The 16,272-nt window shown below is 38.1% G+C and overlaps 1 protein-coding gene and 1 long non-coding RNA gene across 2 annotated transcripts; both read left to right on the top strand.

Moving 5' to 3' along the window:
• The first annotated feature begins 2,977 nt into the window (after nucleotides 1–2,977).
• LOC112720665 (uncharacterized) lies at nucleotides 2,978–4,400 on the top strand. Its single transcript, XR_011868120.1, has 4 exons — nucleotides 2,978–3,091; nucleotides 3,175–3,298; nucleotides 3,540–3,656; nucleotides 4,065–4,400. It is a non-coding gene; the product is annotated as an uncharacterized lncRNA (long non-coding RNA).
• Nucleotides 4,401–7,865: 3,465 nt separating this feature from the next.
• Nucleotides 7,866–9,092, top strand: LOC112721238 (uncharacterized). Its single transcript, XM_025772309.1, has 2 exons — nucleotides 7,866–8,829; nucleotides 8,908–9,092. The coding sequence occupies exons 1-2, from the start codon at nucleotides 7,866–7,868 to the stop codon at nucleotides 9,090–9,092; spliced, it is 1,149 nt and encodes a 382-aa protein (XP_025628094.1).
• Nucleotides 9,093–16,272: the final 7,180 nt, after the last annotated feature.

The raw sequence follows: 16,272 nt of genomic DNA, 5'->3' as shown, positions 1-16,272 counted from the left end.
GGAATGTATGATGAATTTAGAACAATATTTGCTTGTGTACGATTTGTTTGACTTAATTAGGATTTGCTTACCGGTATAAGTAATTTAGAGACAGCTGTAGAGTAGACACATGGTAGTATGTTCCTAAGTAGTAGTAGTATGTTGTTCTTACGTAGAGTAGAAAAATGTATTATTATATGTTTATAGGTTAAAAATTTATTTTTGCATTCCGCAGAAGCCTCGCCTTCTATTGCTCCGGCAAGTCAGCCATATCCTTCCTCCATCGGACGCCATCGTCCCGTATCTAGCTAAGGCCGGATTCAGCGACATGGTGCCGCTCAGGGACTTTACATTTGAAAATTCCCTGATTTCGGCACTCGTGGAGCGATGGCGTCCGGAGACGCACACGTTTCATCTCCCGTGGGGTGAGGTGACTATCACCCTGCAGGACGTGGCGTACTACTTGGGCCTACGTGCACACAGAAACCCCGTTGGGGGGGTGCCTGCGTGACTTTAGTAGGTGGTACAACACAGAGACGTGGGCCATGGTGGAGCAGCTCCTTGGTGCCAGGCCTCTGGTGGTGGCACAGCAGGCGACGTAGAGGAAGGAGTCGTTTACGCTGAAGCTGGTTTGGTTGCGTGATTGTGTTCGCTAGATGCCCCCGACCAACGATCCTGAGATCCTCCGACAGTATGCCCGATGCTACATTATGTTACTGATCGGAGGGTATCTGTTGACAGACAAGTCCAACAATCTGGTGCACGTACGTTGGCTACCGCTTCTCTGGGACTTCGCAGAGCGCAGGGCATTATCATAGGGCTCTGCTCTGCTGGCTTGGACTTACCAGTCACTGTGTTTGGCGGCACAGCGTGGCGCCACTGTGTCCCACTTCTGCAGACAGCTCCATCACTTGCTCCACCATGATCCTCCCATGGATGTCGAACATCACTCGCACATGCTCGTCGCCTTGTAGTCGGAATAGTCAAAACTGGAAGACTCCGTTATCCATGGGGGCCAGCAACCTATACGCCACCCTTCCGATCTCCCTCGCTTCTGTACCACTGAGCCTGCTCAATATCAAACTCTTCAAATCCGACAACGTATTCACACGTTGGGTGCGAAACAATATCGGATCCTCGCACTAAAATGTCACCCCATTGTCGTCGTTTCTCATACGGCAATTGGGATACACAAGCACAACTATGTACGGACTACTACTGGCCATTAATTCCCTTTGTTTGTGAGAAATATGATACGAAAAGTTTGTGAGGAATACCAAGGGTTACACATCCTTTTATAGCCGGTGGGACACAACTCCAAGTATCTCGTTTACACTGTAAACGCGATGAATAATTAATATATCTCGTTTACAGTGTAAACGAGATAGCCATGACACAGCTGACGTGTCATATCTCGTTTACACTGTAAACGAGATATGACTGGGACGCAAATCGGTAAATATTTTTAAATTTATTTATTTCGGTAATTAATGCTTTTATTTTATTTATTTAAATAAAAAACCGTATTTTGAGAATATAAAATTATATGATAAGAATCTTCTTTCAAATATTTATTACATATAATTTGGAGAGAATACTAATGTTATAATTAAAAGTTAGAATCAAGATTCATTTTTTAAAAAAAAAATAATTTTGAGTTAATTTTATAACTATCAGTATAATTTTTTTATACTAATATCTAATTTATATTTTTATAGACATAAAGAGAAAAAATATTAACACCTAATTATTTCTATTTGTGCAATAGACTTAACACCTAATTAGATGTAAATATATACACGTTAAATTGTTTCAAATTTTAGATAACGAATGTTAAAATTAATTATTAATAAAAATTAGACTTTTTCATATAAAAATAATAACTAAAAATCTAATTATTTGATTTTTTATCTATAGATACCTTGGTCTTTTTTGCCAGAGACTTTTGTCAACCTATGACTTTTTTTTTGTAAAAGTAATTTGATTTTATAAATTTTTTGTGCCATATATAATCTATACTGTCAGAACAAAGTGAACCGTAATTTTAAAAAATGTATATTCCCGTAATGTTATTACGAGTAAAAATACTAGTATAAACTTAAAGATAAGTCTAATAGTATTATTAGTGTGAAATTATAAAACTTAAAATAAATAAAGGTAGTAGAATGAATTTCAGAATTTAAAATTATTAAAAATTTGAAAAAAAAATTAAAAGTTTTAGAATTTTTTAAATTTGAAATTATAGGTAATTAACGTTATAGAATAAATTTTTTAATAAGTAATTTTAATGAAGAAATTTAAACAAAAGTATTACTATAAGAGTTTTTTATTTTTATTTTGGTACGATTTGAATCTTATTGGTATATTTTTATTTTTTTAATTAATTTAATTTTATTTAAATAATTTAAAATTTTTAATTTAAAATTTAAATAAATATAATTTAAATTAATCATATGAATACAATAATATAAACATTTTTTATCAAAATTAAATTAAATTATTAATTTAAATTTTAAAATTTATTCTATAACATTAATTACCAATAGTTTCAAATTTCAAAAATTTTAAATTTTAATTTTTTTTCAAATTTTTAATAATTTCAAATTTTGAAATTTATTCTACTATCTTTGTTTATTTCAAATTTTATAATTTTACACTAATAATACTATTAAGTTTATCTTTTAGTTTATATTCTTATAATATAATTTTATATTCTCAAAAGAAATTCATACTTGTTTTAGTCTGCAACCCTAAATACATTTTCGCTCTTTTTTTTTTTTGTCAATCCCTACATATAAGGGTTATTCATGTACAAAAACTTAAAAGTCCAATTATAACCAACAAATAAAAATATTTCTTAATTTTCTTTCATCTTCATTGATAGTACTACACATAGCCTACCTTTACAAAAAATACAACCTCCAACATTACCAAAAAGCCCAACATATTACTCACCTTCATTAACTTATAATCTAACACCTCTAATTAACCCACTTTTCGACAACTTCTGTTCCTTCTGTGTCTCTGTCTATGAGTGTCAACACCGCTGCCAGGCGTCAAGCGTTCCAAGGATCCACGCATCTTCCACATCTGTTGAAAAATTTATTATTCAGTACCATAGCATAACCCTTCTATTAAAACCACGAGTAAATTTTTAATGTTATTGTCATGATTAGTTTTGCTTCGATTTCACAGAATATACGCACACACTTCAAACAAAAATTGGAAAAGAGATAGCTATTTTCGTATCTGCGTCGTTATCAGAGATAATATGCAAGCCTTCTGTATAAGCCTCTGACCAAAATTATTTTACTCTTAGGTACGTGTCGTATAAACTCTTCAATTTTCATCAACCATATAGATAAGGTGCTATTATGTATAATTATACTACATCGTGGCTTAACATTGAAATAGAATCCAATTATTTAATAGCGTTAATGTATTGAATATATTTGTGTTACTTTTAGTTTATGCTACTATGTACCGCTGCTGCCATCTTGGTTTATGTAGTTTTTTCTCCTTTGACTAAGTATATATGTTCTCATTCCTTTTATAAACAGAATTTAATGACAATTTGAAGGTTGAGAGTCATGAAATGATGCTTTATGAGCTAAATACACTTGAATGGGATGACCTCGTGCTTTCAAATGACAACACCTCTACTAAAGCCACTAGTGGTAATTGTTTGTGCTCTAGCAGAACCAGTTACTTGTTGGAAAAAAATCTTGCAACTCTATTACTTCAAATTTATCTTTTTGCAGGAAATGTTTAATCCTTTAATCAACAAAACCAATGTTTTCTAATAGGGAGCTCTGGCAATGTAAGATGATATATATATATATATATATATATATATATATATATATATATATATATATATATATATATATTGAAAAAAGGAAGTGAAACACTATTAGCAAAAGTATGAAATATGCTCTTAAAATATATGTGGGAGCATAATTTGGAAAGCTTTTAGGTTCACAACAATCAACAGTGACAGAAGAGCTGAATTTGAAGGTGTTGTTATAGAACTAGTCCATGTTCTTATTACTAGCCCATGTGAAACAATGTTTTGACTTTTATAGAAACACCAAGTGACAATGGATGGACAGAGGAACTCAAACATGGGAAGCGAATTGAATCTCGATATAGTCACTGCTGCAGTTTATGGTGGAATGTGCATGGGGGTATTAACTGTGCTTTGAGACTTGATGATGGGTCCATTTGGCATAGGAGATGATATCATGCTTGCTGCTACCATCTTTTGTGAGTTATCTGAGACATTAGAAAAGCAACATGACCTCTGAACTTGGCTTTAAGGAATTAGTTTCTTTTTTGATTGGCAACTAGCTTACAGTTAGTTTAGTTAGTTGGCCTTCTTGTAAATAACAATTAATTTCACTAGTTTATGTATTTGGATATTTGGATTTGGTTTGCGGGTTTTGATGTCTATACCAAAGCCAACGGTTATACAGGAGCCGATCCTTATAAAATGTAAGTATTTATATTATTATTATTATTATTATTATTATTATTATTATTATTATTATTGAAGATCTTGTGTTTTCTGTTTTGTAACAATTAAAATTTTGAAAATATCGAGAGATTGTATAATTGAGGAGATGTTGGAATTTTATTGATGTATGAACTGAGCTGATGTGAAGTAGGAGTAGTGAATAATGTGTTAGTGAGTAGACTTAAAAACCTTGTGAACTATGAATATAATGCCATTGATATTATGCCAAGTTCTCTCTGGTGTCCCCATCTCCATTACAAAGAAAAGCCCAAAGAAGATGTGATTCTGATTTTTTGCTTTAATCTGCAGATCATTTCAAGTTGGAAGAGAAAAGTTCTTAATCCCATGGCTTCCTGTGGTAAACCAAAAAAGTACAGAGGTTTCGATGATCGAAGTAGAATTGACAATGTGTTTAAGATAGTTCTGATATAGGAACTTATCGAGTTTATCTAATTATTCTAGTTATTAATTGGATCATATGAGTTCATGGATGCAAAACAACAAAGACTTTTTGAAATAAAAGCTTTCTACTTCAATGTTTCTAAGGTTTATTTTAAACTGTCAACAGATAGGCAGTTTTTGCTTTTTTTTCATTGTAATTTGGAATTTTCGTGTAGTAGTACTTGTATTATAGGGTATACTATTTGTATTATTAGAGGATTGTGATTTAAACGAATATAAGTTTGAATTTAGTTATTTATATTGTCTTAAATCTTTATGTTAGAGGATTATTTATTATCTTGATAAGTTTGTAAACTCATTATCTTATCTAATATTTAGAATAAATTTTATCTCTATATTTTAAAATTTATTTCTCTCATTATCTAATATTTAGTATAAAATTTATTTCTATATTTAAAAGTTTATTTGTATTAATTATCTGCTATTTCAAATGAAAAAATAAAAAGAATTGGCTATTAAAATCGACATCATTGTCACTTTTTAAATTTAATATAGACAAAAATCGACGGTAATATTATCGATTTTTAATTTAAAATAGACAAAAAATAGAAAATAGACGATGGTATTATCGGTAATTTAATAATTAAATCGACAGCTAATTTGTCAATTTTAATAAATCAAATATCGATACAAGTATCGTCGATTTTAGATAATATTATCAACAGCCTGGGTGTCGCTTTTATTAAATATGTAAAAATCTTAATCCCATATTTTCGACACAATAATTGTCGATTTTATTGAAAGCTTATGGACAACCTGAGAAACCGTCGATTTTATTAGATTTTTGAAAAATTGATACGTTTAAAAGCGACGGCTAACTCTGTCAATTTTATCATTAATTTTTGATATTATTGACGATTTTGCCGTCGATTTAGCTATCAATTATAATGGTGTTTTTTTGTAGTGATTTCTTTCTTTTACAATGACTGAATATAATCCGCCCAAGACATCAACCCATCCAAATTGGCTTGGAATCTCGTAGTTAGTGTTGTTCGGTTATATAAGTTTCCTAGCCAATGAAATCCAAAAGATGTTTATAGCATGGAGTTGGTTGTACAAGATGAATGTTAGAAATAAGATTTATAATAACATTTTGATTTCATTAGTTCATAAGTGTAACATTATGTTTATTATTTTTGGAGCTATAGATTTTATGTTTTGTTACGGATTTGGCCCACGAATCCTATACCCGGAACGGTCTCTGAACTCGGTTACCCGGGTCCGACCCGCTTCGCCCTTCCAGAAGGCCCGAAACCGACCCACTAGAGCTCCTAACCAACTTTCGAATTCAAACGTCTCCCTTATCTTAGTCAAGTAAGATAAGATAAGATAATTCAAACGTCTCCCTTATCTTAGCCAAATAAGATAAGATAAGATATTCACCATCACCTATAAATAGAGGACCCAGGTCCCTCCAGGTATACATTCATTCCTCACACCTTCTACCTCTTAGATCTATTCTGACTTGAGCGTCGGAGTATCTTTGCAGGTATCACCCCCTTGGTCCAGTCAAATAATCCGGCATCTGGCTCAACCCGCAAGTTCTCGATCCATCTCTCAACCCGTACTAGAGACATCTTGTACATTGGCGCCGTCTGTGGGAACTTTGCAACATTGTGGCGGCATGGCGGATAACCCAGAAGAGCAATCATCAAACTCAGATTTCTTGGGTATAACTGAGAGCAAAAAGGAATAATGTTTCCTTAACTTGCATCACCTTTGCAGGGATAACACACCTTCGCCCTACTCCAACTGCGAAATCCCAAAGGAATAATATTTCCTTAACTTGCATCACCTTTGCAGGGATAACACACATTCGCCCTACTCCAACGGCGAAATCCCAAAGGAATAATGCTTCCTTAACTTGCATCACTTTTGCAGCAATAACACACCTTCGCCCTACTCCAATGGCAAAATCCCAAAGGAACAATGTTTCTTCGACTTGCAATCACCTTCTTAGTGATAACACTCTTTATGCACTCTCGCCTCCCTTTAGTGGGACACCTCTACCTCTTGGACCTTCTCATTCACCACTCCCTCATTCGTCTTTCCAAGCGCCATGGCCCCATCTTCTCCCTCTATTTTGGCTCCATGCCCACCATGGTTGCTTCTTCTTTTGAACTCTTCAAGCTCTTCCTCCAAACCCACGAGGTCACCTCCTTCAACACCAGGTTCCAAACCTCTGCCATCCGCCGCCTCACCTATGACAACTCTGTCGCCATGATCCCCCTTTGGACCTTACTGAAAATTCATAAGGAAGCTCATCATGAACGACCTCCTTAAACGTTATCACCGTGGCCAAGCTCAGACCTCTCAGGAGCCAAGAGATCAAGAAAGTTCTCAAGGTTCTTACACAGATGCGGGGGACAGCCAAATTGTGGCGGCATGACGGAGAACCTCGAGGAGCAATCCTCCACCCAACACCCCAACTCCCGAACTCCAAGATAACACTCCTCCCACCCACGGGAGGATAATAAGCGTGGCACATCGCCAACCAACCCCAACCCAACAATAACCAAGAGAGGACAACCGTCCTCCCACTAAAGCCCGGCCACCCGACGGCCTAGGAGAGAAGGCGGTCCAGATAATCCAAGAGTTGTGCCTCAAGGTGCAAGACCTCAAAGGCCGAGTTACACCCAAAGAAAAGCACAACACCAAAAACGGAAGTCACGCAACCTCCAGATCAAGATCTCGCCATGAAACCAGGCACGACATATCGCCAGAACGGCGACATGCCAAGAGATACAATCGTAGCATCTCCCGTGACCACGGACACGACAGGATGCCCGAACGACAACACGGCAAAAGGTATGATCGCAGCGTCTCACGCAACCCGGCTCATCAACATGACACGGACGATGACTGACGACATCGAGAGGCCAAACGCACAAGAAGTGACCACGTGATAATGGGAGCCACTCCCTTCACTGAAAGAATCCTGAAAGAAAAACTCCCTAAAGGCTTCGACAAACCTACGGATATAAAGTACGACGGAACCAAGGACCTCCAGGAGCACCTAACGACCTTCAAGGCCAGGATGAACCTGGAAGGGGCCGCTGACGCGGTCCGAGGTAAGGCCTTCCCGGTAACCCTAGCCGGGCCAGCAATTAAATGTTTCAATGCCCTCCCCGACGGATCCATAATTGGCTTCCATGATATATCACGGAAGTTCATGGCCCAATTCACCACCAGAATCACCAAAGCTAAACACCCCATCAACTTATTGGGAGTCACCCAGAGACAAGACGAGTCCACGAGAAAATACCTCGATCGCTTCAACGATGAATGTTTAACGGTCGACGGACTCACAGACTTAGTCGCAAGCCTTTGCCTAACTAACGAGCTCATGAATGAAGACTTCCGAAAACACCTCACTACCAGACCGGTGTGGACCATGCATGAGATCCAGAGCGTCGTAAAGGAGTACATAAACGACGAGGAAGAAAGCCAAGTCGTAGCCGCCAATAAACAGCAGCACGGCAACACACGACACGACAGCACGGCACCTCGACATAACCCCCCACCAAGAGAAAACCATAAAGAACATCCCAAACCAGCAAACATAAACCAACCCCCCAGAATCAGAAAATTCTCTAACTACACACCTATGACGGCCCCGATCACCGAGATATACCACCAAATAGCCGATCGAGGTATTCTCCCGAGGGCCCGACAACTCAAGGAAAGAACGGGCAGCAACAAGACCCTGTACTGCGACTACCACCGAGGATGCGGACACAGGACACAAGATTGTTTTGACCTAAAAGACGCCCTCGAGCAAGCCATACGAGACGGAAAACTCCCCGAGTTTGCCAAAATCATGAGGGAACCAAGACGCACGGAAAAAGACAAATCACCAGAAAAAGAAGGACGTAACCCAAGGACATAGAGACAAGCCTCTAGGGAAAGCCCTGAAACAGATCCAACCATTATCGTGAATGTCATCATAGGGAAAGACACCCCAGGAAAATCAAAATCAGCACTGAAGAAGGATCTCAAGATCTTGGCAATTAGAGACGAAACCTCAACCGCCACCACCAATAGAGTGATAACATCTCCCCCGAGGATTGCCAGCATGGCACCTCGGCAGAAGACGCCCCCTTCGTCATCTTGGCAAAGATTGGAACTGGGCTAGTAAGAAGAATACTGGTGGACACAGGAGCAGATTCCAACATCCTCTTCAGAGGAGCTTTCGACAAGCTCGGACTCCGCAATGACAACCTCCAAACACACCGCAACGGAGTAACCAAACTCGGAGACAACTTCCTCAAAGCCAGACGGCTCCATCATTCTTCCCCTTACCATAGGGATGGGAAGCCAGAGGAAGACAATCCTGTCCGAGTTCGTGGTCCTCAAGAACTCCACCACTTATAACGTCATTCTCGGAAGAAAAACAATCAATGACCTCTCCGCTGTCATCTTTACCAAATACCTTCTAATGAAGTTCACGGCAGAAGATGGCTCCATCGGAACCATCCACGGAGACCGGGAAACCACAGTAGAATACGACAACACCAGCCTATCTCTACGCAAGAGATCCTGAGACGCGGCAGGCATCTTCCTTTCCGACCTCGATGCACACCAAAGTTCACGCAGAACCATGGGAGGAAACGACAAAGAAGCAAAGTAGGGCCTTGCAGACAAGGTCAGGAGTATAGCACACCTACGGGAGCTAGCCCTAAAATAGAGAATAAGCCTAAGGTACAATGGCAGCACGGTATGACGAGACTTCGGACCAGGAGACCTCGTCTTACGACAAAACAACATCAGTCTACCCACTCCCGGAAAAGGGAAGCTCACGCCCAACTAGGAGGGTCCCTACCAAATCAAAACGGTAATCAGAAAAGGAGCCTACAGGCTCGAAAGACTAGATGGGACCAAGCTCCCAAGATCCTAAAATTCTACCAACTTACAGTGCTACTATATGTAGAAACATCCTTCCAAAGCAACAAGATCGAGGTCGTTTAAGACTATCTCTTTACCTTTTATATTTTGCCTTCTTCACTTTCATTTATTGCTTAAGTTATTCAATCGTATATTTTCTTACTGGGCACTCTTTCCTACCCACATCGGAAGGTTTTAACGAGGCCCAAACCACAAATGAAATTCATTATTTCAAAAGCATTGCCCCGTTTGACGACACGAACTAAACGCGGCTACACCCATGGATCGATCACCCCGAGGCCAACAGAATGGATATCCAAATAACAGAATGGATATCCAAATAAGTAAACAGCTACCTGGGAATCGATCACCCCTAGGCCAACAAAACGGATATCCAAATAACAAAAAATGGCGGCTCGGGGATCGATCACCCCGAGGCCAACAGAACGGATATCCAAATAACAAAATGAATATCCAAATAAGTAAACAGCTATCTGGGAATCGATCACCCCTAGGCCAACAAAACGGATATCCAAAAAAACAAAAAGGATATCCAAATAACAAAAAATGGCGGCCTGGGGATCGATCATCCCGAAGCCAACAGAACAGATATCCAAATAAGTAAACGGCTACCCAAGGATCGATCACCCCTAGGCCAACAAAACGGATATCCAAATAACAAAATGGGTATCCAAATAACAAAAAATGGCGGCCCGGGGATCGATCACCCCGAGGCCAACAGAACGGATATTCAAATAACAGAACGAATATCCAAATAAATAAACAGCTACTCGAGAATCGATCACCCCTAGGCCAACAAAACGGATATCCAAATAACAAAACGGGTATCCAAATAAAAAATGGCAGCCCAGGGATCGATCACCCTAAGGCCAACATAACGGATATCTAAATAACAAAACGGATATCCAAATAACAAAAATAGTGACTCATGAATCGATCACCCGCAAAGCCAACAAAACAGAAATCCAAATAAGCTAAATAAACAAAGTCTTGAAATCGGCCCACTAAGAGGTCTAAAATAAGTTCACAATAACGGCCCAAAAAAAAAGGCCACACAAAACAAACATGAGGACAGGTCTTCCAACTTGCAGAAAGCCAGACTGACCAACATCATCCTACCAATTGGTGCAGAATGACGTCACACCTTTTTCAGGCCCCTCACAGTCTCCCAAACTACAGAGGATCGGATTCTCCAACAACTTAGCACTGAGACCAAGAAAGCATACTCTCATACTCTGGGAGCAACTGTTACGGTCATCAAACCTGGCATGTGATGAAACGCCCAAACAACGCGCTCTTCGCCTGACCATGAAACGGCCAGGAACTCCCCAAATCGTCGACCTCGACCGGAAAAACCAAACAACGATCTCCTTGCCAAACCACAACGGCAAGGAAAAGGTTCCTCCAGCGATGAGACCGAGCACCCTCACTCTCTCGCTCCGGGGGCAACTGTTACGGATCCGGCCCACGGATCCTATACCCAGAACGGTCTCCGAATCCGGCTACCCGGATCTGACCCGCTTTGCCCTTTCAGAAGGCCCAAAATCGACCCACTAGAGCTCCTAACCAACTTTCGAATTCAAACGTCTCCCTTATCTTAGTCAAGTAAGATAAGATAAGATAATTCAAACGTCTCCCTTATCTTAGCCAAATAAGATAAGATAAGATATTCACCATCACCTATAAATAGAGGACCCAGGTCCCTCCAGGTATACATTCATTCCTCACACCTTCTACCTCTTAGATCCATTCTGACTTGAGCGTCGGAGTGTCTTTGCAGGTACCACCCCCTTGCTCCAGTCAAATAATCCGGCATCTGCCTCAACCCACAAGTTCTCGATCCATCTCTCAACCCGTACCAGGACATCTTGTACATGTTTATTTATATGGCAGGGAGATTGTATATATTGCACCATTTCTAGTGCAAGATTCCGAATTTTTATATATATGCTTTTATTTTTAAAAAGTTGTCTTTATCGAAAAGGAAATAAATCAAAGTTATGAGACATTAAATTTTAAATTAATTTAGATTTATATAATTTTCGATTACAATTAGATACTTTTGTTTGATTGAAATTAATAATTTGGGTTTTTGTTTAATTAAAATTTAAAATTTTAGTAATTGGAAATAAAAAAGAGTTTTATATATAATTTAAATTAAATAATTGAAAATTTTGGTTAATTTTATGAATAAAGAAAAATTTATTTGATTACCTTTACTTTTAAATTGGAAATCTTGTTTGAAAAATCAATTGGCAAATTGATTAAATAAAATGGTATTCTTAAAGTAATTTTATTAGATTAAATTTGATTTTTAATTAATACTCTACCTAAACCCTAATTCCAAATCAAATCAAATCCCTAAAACATAACCCTAACCCTAACATTTACTAATAACCACCGCCATTCACCTATCCCTTCCTAACACACACAGCTGGGAACAAAAAAAAAGGGGGGAAATAAAAATAGGGGAAAAGGGAGAGTGAGATTCGAGAGAGCAGAGAACGGGAGGAGAAAGGAAGAGAGGAAGGAGACCGCACCAGCCACCGCACCACGTCGTCGTGCCCAACTCGCCGCCAGTCACTGCTGACGTTGCCGAAGGGAGGAGCGCGACCACCACGAGGAATCGTCGTCGTTGCCGTCGAACTGGGAGAGGAGGAGCTGTGTCCCGCGCCACTGCCGTTCAAGGAGCTATGCTACTTGGTTCAATTTTTTCTTAGTTGCGAGTTGTTGTAGTTGCTGCGAAAGTGGTTTGGAGCTGAGGCTGCGGCTACCGCTGCCGGGGGCCAGTAGAAAGGGTTTGTTGTATTCAATAATTACAGAGTTTCTCGAAAATCTAGGTAGGGGCATTTTCTTAAATTTTATTTTACTTTCAAGAGTTGTTATAAGTCGATAATAGTATGAAAAATATATTTTTATGATTACGTTAGTCTTATGAATTGAATTGAACTGTTTGGATGGATGTGATTATTTATCTGATTGATTTATTGAATTATTGAGGAAGCTGGTTATTCTGATTTGTTGTTTTAGTTTGTTGAGTTGGTCGTTGTTAGACTGATTTTTTGAATTTGGTTTCTAGATTATGATAGGATGATTTGAGAATATTGGAAATGATTATGAGAATTGGATATGATTTGAGATATGAAAATAGTTTGGTTTTGTAAGCAGTTTGATTTTTAATTGGTTTGATTTTATAGATGTTGTGATATTAGAAATGATTTTGATTTATTGAAAATGATTTTGCAGTTGGAATCGGTTTGATTTATTGGAAACGATTTGAAAAGAGTTTGAAAAATGATTTAGATGGGACTCGAGAAGGGTGGTAAAGTTTGAGTTTTAGGAGAAGTGTTGCCGAAATTTTTAGAAGAATTTTGAGAAGTTTTATTTTGGTTAACTTGGATTGAAGAATTGTTTTATTTGATTTTGATTTACTTAAGAAAAGAATGAATTATGTTTGAGTTTAAATGATTTGGTTTTAAAATGAGATTAGTTGTTGCTCTCCTAAAAGTCTAGAAGCTTTGCCAAGGGATTTAACTAATAAATGGTTTTCCTTTGTCTTTTGAAAAGAGTTTAAATTCGAAAATGATTTTGAAGGTTTTGGTTTTAAAGGAAGAGGAGATTTACGATTTGAATTACCGGGTAAGATGCAGTGGTGTTATCCACTTGCTCCGAGTAAGACTTGAGAAGCTGGGTAAGATGCAATGGCGTTGTCCACTTGCTCCAAGTAAGAGATGAGGAAGAAGAATGATTGAAAGTGATTATGAGGACAATGATTATGAATGTGAAGTGTGAATGTATATTTTATTTTGATTTGTTGTATCATTTTCTCTCTGTTGTAAAGTGTGTCGGGCACTATCTCTCATGAGTGTGTTGGGCACTATATCCCAAGAGCGTGACGGGCGCTATATCCCAAGAGTGTGGGAGCACTTTACCCTGGAAAGTGTGTCGGATACTATATCCCATGAGTGTGACAGGCACTATATCCCGAAAGCGTGGTGGATGCTATATTCCAAGAGTGTGGGAACACTTTATCCTAGAAAATGCGACGGGCACTGTATCCCATGAGTGTGGCGGGCACTATATCCCAAGAGTGTGGCGGCATGTCAAAGAGACGATATCCGGGTTAGCTGCCAGATGTATCGGGTTCTGGCAATATAACCTACACGTGAGCTCATGGCTAGTAGGACAGGTATGCATCATGTTGCATTTGTTTGCTTTGTTTGTGTGTGATTAAGTGTTTTGGTTTGCCTATCTGATGAATTTTTTTAGCTGGTAATTGTGATACCTACTGTAACTGTTCTTTAAATGTATTTGTCTTGTATTTATTTGTGCTTGTGATTGATTTATGTTTTCGAAGTATTGGTGGTGGATTGATGATAGCGGTGATTTGTTTTGAATTGGGCCAGAGGCCAAGATGATTTAGTTTGGGTTGGAGGCCAAGTTGAGTTAATTTGGGCCGGAGGCCGTGATTAGTTGGATCAGCGGTAAGTTTTGGAAAAAATAATTTTTTGTAAACGGTGAAATGTATAGAATGTTATTTTTTGTGTGGAATTTTTATAAGAAAAATATGAGTTTTAAAATTGAAGGATGAGCTGACAATCTACAATTGTAAATAATTTTATTTAAAATATCTTCTTATAAAAATTCTTAAAAATTCTCTATTGAGAACTAGCGAGGATGATGTTCTCACCCCTACAGACTTTTCTTTTTAGGACGGGCGAGGAAGCTGAGGAAGTTTTGCGAAGTCATTAGCTGTACTGTTTTTGTTTGTATATATATTAATCATGGTTTATCCCTCGCCTTTGTCATTATAATTTTGTAAGAGGGATAGGAGTTGTATGATTTGTATGTATATAATATGTATAAGTTACTTGTATAAGAAGTTTTGTATATATGTTTATGCTTGTTTGTTTTTAATAAAAGAGTATTTCCGATTTTTTTTCAAAGAGAACAACGATACAATTTCGGGTCAAGGGCTCCTATCTTTTTATTATATATATAAGAGTCGTCGTAATACTTCTTACTATCAGAGTGGTGCGGCAGGAAGCGTGATATTTGTAACACCCTAACTTTTAGCACCTCATGATCCTACCAAAAGCGAGGCGTTACTAACCTAATTCCTTTTATTATCTATTTAATATTAAGTCTTTACGCATAAAACTATCGATGGTTTTACTAAAACTTATAACTTTTCCAACAAGAACAAACAACACATATTCACATACTTAATATTAATAATACATTGTAGTATTACATACAAAAGCAATTACAGAACCTACCCCTCTGAATAAAACTCTAATTAACAAGGCGAGAAAAAAAATAAATTCTAGCAACTCAACTCGTAAACATATTCCTCTATGCTCCCGCAACTTCGCAATAAGCCTTTGCACCTGTAGCTGAAAGGGGGGTGGAGATCGGGGATAAGAACTGGAGAATTCTTAGTAGGGTCGGGATTAGAAGTTAAGTTTATTATTCAAATTTAAAACTCTTATTTTCCTTATAAAAATTTCACGCAAAATGACATTTCATATATTTCACCGCTTACTAAGAAACCATTTTAACCAAAGCCTACTGCTGGTCTTTCCAATCACGGCCTTTGGCTCAAAACAAATCAATTCGGTCTCTGGTCCAAATTAAATCAACTTGGCCTACGGCCCAATTCAACACGAATCACCATCAAAATTCAATCACAAAACAGAATCAATCATAGGCACAAATAATGTAAGACAAACACAAATCAGGAGGCAATTACAGAACATAAAATCCAATCACAAGCACACACAATCATGAAAACATAATCACAACAAGTATGCACAAACAAGTATGATGCATGTCTAGTCCTATACAGGTAATGAGCTCATGTGTCGATTTGTTGCCCGATTCTCGACACTGGTCTTGAGATAAGCGTTTCTTACCGTCGTCCTTATCTCAGCCAACGTCTCCTACATGAGTGTTACGCATCACCGTCCTCATGGTGGAACCTTCTTTATGGTCTCCAGTGAGCGTTACGCATCGCCGTCCTCACTGAGTCGTCCCTATAGTATCAACGTCCCCTCCATGAGCGTTACGCATCGCCGTTCTTATGGGGAAACCTTTCTTTTGGTCTTCAGTGAGCATTACGCATCGCCGTCCTCACTGAGCCGTCCTTATAGTGTCAAGTGAGTGTTACGTATCGCCGTCCCCACTAGACACTTGGCACTAAGGCCCAAATAGCACTCAATTTCTTTTCAATCCTTGCTCTCTACTCTACTGTGGTAGATATTCCTTTAATTAATACATTCTTTTCTATCTGCTCTACTGTGGCAGACGTTCATTAAAATCTTTTAGTCTTTGTTCTCTGCTCTCTACTCTCCTGTGGCAGATATCCCTTTAGTTAATACATTCTTTTCTTTCTCATCTTTCTTTTTATT

Source organism: Arachis hypogaea, chromosome 11 (genome assembly GCF_003086295.3).
Source record: "Arachis hypogaea cultivar Tifrunner chromosome 11, arahy.Tifrunner.gnm2.J5K5, whole genome shotgun sequence".
Taxonomy (NCBI): Eukaryota; Viridiplantae; Streptophyta; class Magnoliopsida; order Fabales; family Fabaceae; genus Arachis; species Arachis hypogaea.
This window is presented reverse-complemented; position numbering and strand designations above follow the sequence as displayed.